The 2724-nt window shown below is 40.0% G+C and overlaps 1 protein-coding gene across 4 annotated transcripts in view; it reads left to right on the forward strand.

Annotated features, from left to right (window-relative positions):
- Positions 1 to 2724, forward strand: part of CLCN3 (chloride voltage-gated channel 3) — a 76143-nt gene that overhangs the window by 56072 nt on the left and 17347 nt on the right. For all 4 annotated transcript variants that reach the window (XM_018560042.1, XM_018560044.1, XM_018560043.1 and 1 more), the window contains 3 exons: positions 487 to 693; positions 1376 to 1456; positions 2008 to 2553. In XM_018560042.1, coding sequence (XP_018415544.1) covers positions 487 to 693; positions 1376 to 1456; positions 2008 to 2553 — 834 coding nt within the window. The remainder of the gene's footprint in view (positions 1 to 486; positions 694 to 1375; positions 1457 to 2007; positions 2554 to 2724) is intronic.

The raw sequence follows: 2724 nt of genomic DNA on the forward strand, positions 1-2724 counted from the left end.
ATATCGACACTGTCTATTATTTCTGATTGTCTTTCAGCAACTGTACTCCTCAATCATAGAGGTGTATGTGCATAAGGCTCCTTATAGGTTTCACTACTGAGATATGGAACATATTACTCTGATTTGCTCATGTTGAGTCCTGTATTGCCAAACCAGTGTGGTAGTGTAAGAAGAGATGACACATTTGTAGTAACACAATGTCATCCAGTTGGGATAATCTAACTTACATCAATACTCTCTCCCTCTATTTAAATGTTTGCTTTTAAAAGATTGTACTTTCTATGCCGCTCTTTGGGGAAAACCGAGAATGTGATGTATTTATTGCTGGTGAAATCCCAGGATGTGATGGCGTTATTGCTGCATCCAGAGAAGTAGGTGTGTCTTTACTTATGCAAAAGATTAAAGTAATCATTAGTTACGCAATATATTATAATGTAATGAAGTTATAAGGCACTCATGAAATCGTTTCTGTTTTTCATTCTGCAGATTAAAACCATTTTAAGTGGATTCATCATCAGAGGTTACTTGGGCAAGTGGACTTTATTGATCAAAACATTCACACTGGTACTTGCTGTGGCTTCAGGCCTGAGCTTGGGGAAGGAAGGTCCATTAGTGCATGTTGCTTGTTGCTGTGGAAATATATTTTCGTACCTCTTTCCGAAGTATAGCACAAATGAGGCAAAGAAAAGAGAGGTAAGTCAGCCTCGCATGCATATACACATTACAAAATGATTTTTAAAAAGGATCTGTATAGGATAGTCATCTCATAGGTTAAAGTACAAGTCCTGCATATTGTATGTGCTACTAAATGGTGTCATATCATTGCTGGGTTCTGGGTAGAACAGACTGAGAAGCTAAAATCTGTATTCCTGAATATTTTTCTCTCTTGTCTCATTGAGGGATGAAGGAAGTCCTAAACTTTTGAGTTATACTGCTGCCTACAAGATGATTTGACAGTGGTAAATAAAATAAAATAGGTTTTTAGCCTCACACCCCCTCTGCTCCAGTGGTCTAAGAATCCATGAGTTATCACGTCCTTTACAATGTATGGGACTTGAGGATCCTGAGGGGCATTCCTTTACTTGAGCGGAGGAGAAGACAGGGTTGGAGGGAGCGGTGTAGGGCCGGCCAGGATCGTGGTTCAGGTATAACTTTGCTATATTGGCTCCTAGGCAAAACAATCCAAGTCTGCCAAGCAGAATTGAACAATAATTTTTCTTTGTTTATGAGGATGGAGAGCTCTGAAGCAGGAGTTCAGTTCCCATTTCTTGTGGGAAAATTGTCATCTGACTTCTGTCCAGCCTGTCTCAAATATATATCTCAGTAGTGTCTTTTATTAAAAGACATAATGACTATTGCTCTTTCTGTTTTCTAGGTTCTTTCTGCAGCTTCAGCAGCTGGTGTATCTGTAGCGTTTGGTGCACCTATTGGCGGTGTCCTGTTTAGCTTGGAAGAGGTGAGGAACTCTACTTTTCAGCCAACATTATTCTTTGTTTTAAGGTTGTGTAAGAATTGCTAGATCACTGTATCCTATATAGAATGTGGGCTTATTTCACATAGGGTTCAGAACTTTGCAAACAGTGACCAATAAGCCTTGAAAACAAAGTGGAGAATGAAAGTCTTCACAAATAGTTAAACTGTCTGTGTTCTTACCTCGGTGGACTGCTTTAAGAACATTGCATGAAGCATAGTGTTGTACAAAAAGCCTTCTGACATTTGGCTCAGGTTTGTTAAGCAAATATTGGCCAGACTACTGAGCAGAGTGTCCATGAATGTATATGTCTGTATCTGCTGTACGGAACAGTTGTCCCTGCCAGACTGTTTTAACACTTTCTGTTGGAGGTTCTAAATGCATTAGGCATTTTGGCTGCATACAATGTAGTGTAAGCCATTGGAAGCCTCTGTAAGTACAGAAAATATTTATTTAAAAAAAAAAACAAGGAGTTTATAGTAATATTCCCTTTTGGTGCATTGGTGTTTCTTCATATATCTTTTCTGTTTCTTCAGGTCAGTTACTACTTCCCACTGAAGACATTATGGAGATCCTTCTTTGCAGCTTTGGTGGCTGCTTTCATCTTACGATCTATTAATCCATTTGGGAACAGTCGGCTTGTGCTATTCTATGTAGAGTACCACACTCCATGGTATCTATTTGAACTGATCCCATTCATCCTCCTGGGAGTGTTCGGCGGTCTGTGGGGAGCCTTTTTCATCCGTGCAAACATTGCCTGGTGTCGACGTCGAAAGACAACAAAGTTTGGAAAGTACCCAGTGTTGGAGGTTATTGTGGTGGCTGCCATTACAGCAGTCATTGCATTCCCAAACCCCTACACACGTTTTAACACTAGCCAACTGATTAAAGAGCTCTTCACAGATTGCGGGCCACTGGAATCCTCTACTCTTTGTGATTATAAAAACGATATGAATGCTAGCAAGATCGTGGATGATATTCCAGACCGGCCTGCTGGTAATGGCGTTTACTCCGCCATGTGGCAACTGTGCTTGGCACTTGTGTTCAAAATCATCATGACCGTCTTCACATTTGGCATTAAGGTAACAAACTTCCAAGGTACTAGTTACCCTCACATTTTCCTTGACTGTTCCATATTCTAAAGCCAGTACAGATAAGAGACCTCTTCTTACCTAGACTGCCAGTTTATGTGAGGAAATGATTGTTCATATTATTTGTTAGATATGTTATAGCGAACATGTTGCCATACCATT

The sequence above is a fragment of the Nanorana parkeri genome, unplaced genomic scaffold (genome assembly GCF_000935625.1).
Source record: "Nanorana parkeri isolate BGI_ZX_2015 unplaced genomic scaffold, ASM93562v1 scaffold428, whole genome shotgun sequence".
NCBI lineage: Eukaryota > Metazoa > Chordata > Amphibia > Anura > Dicroglossidae > Nanorana > Nanorana parkeri.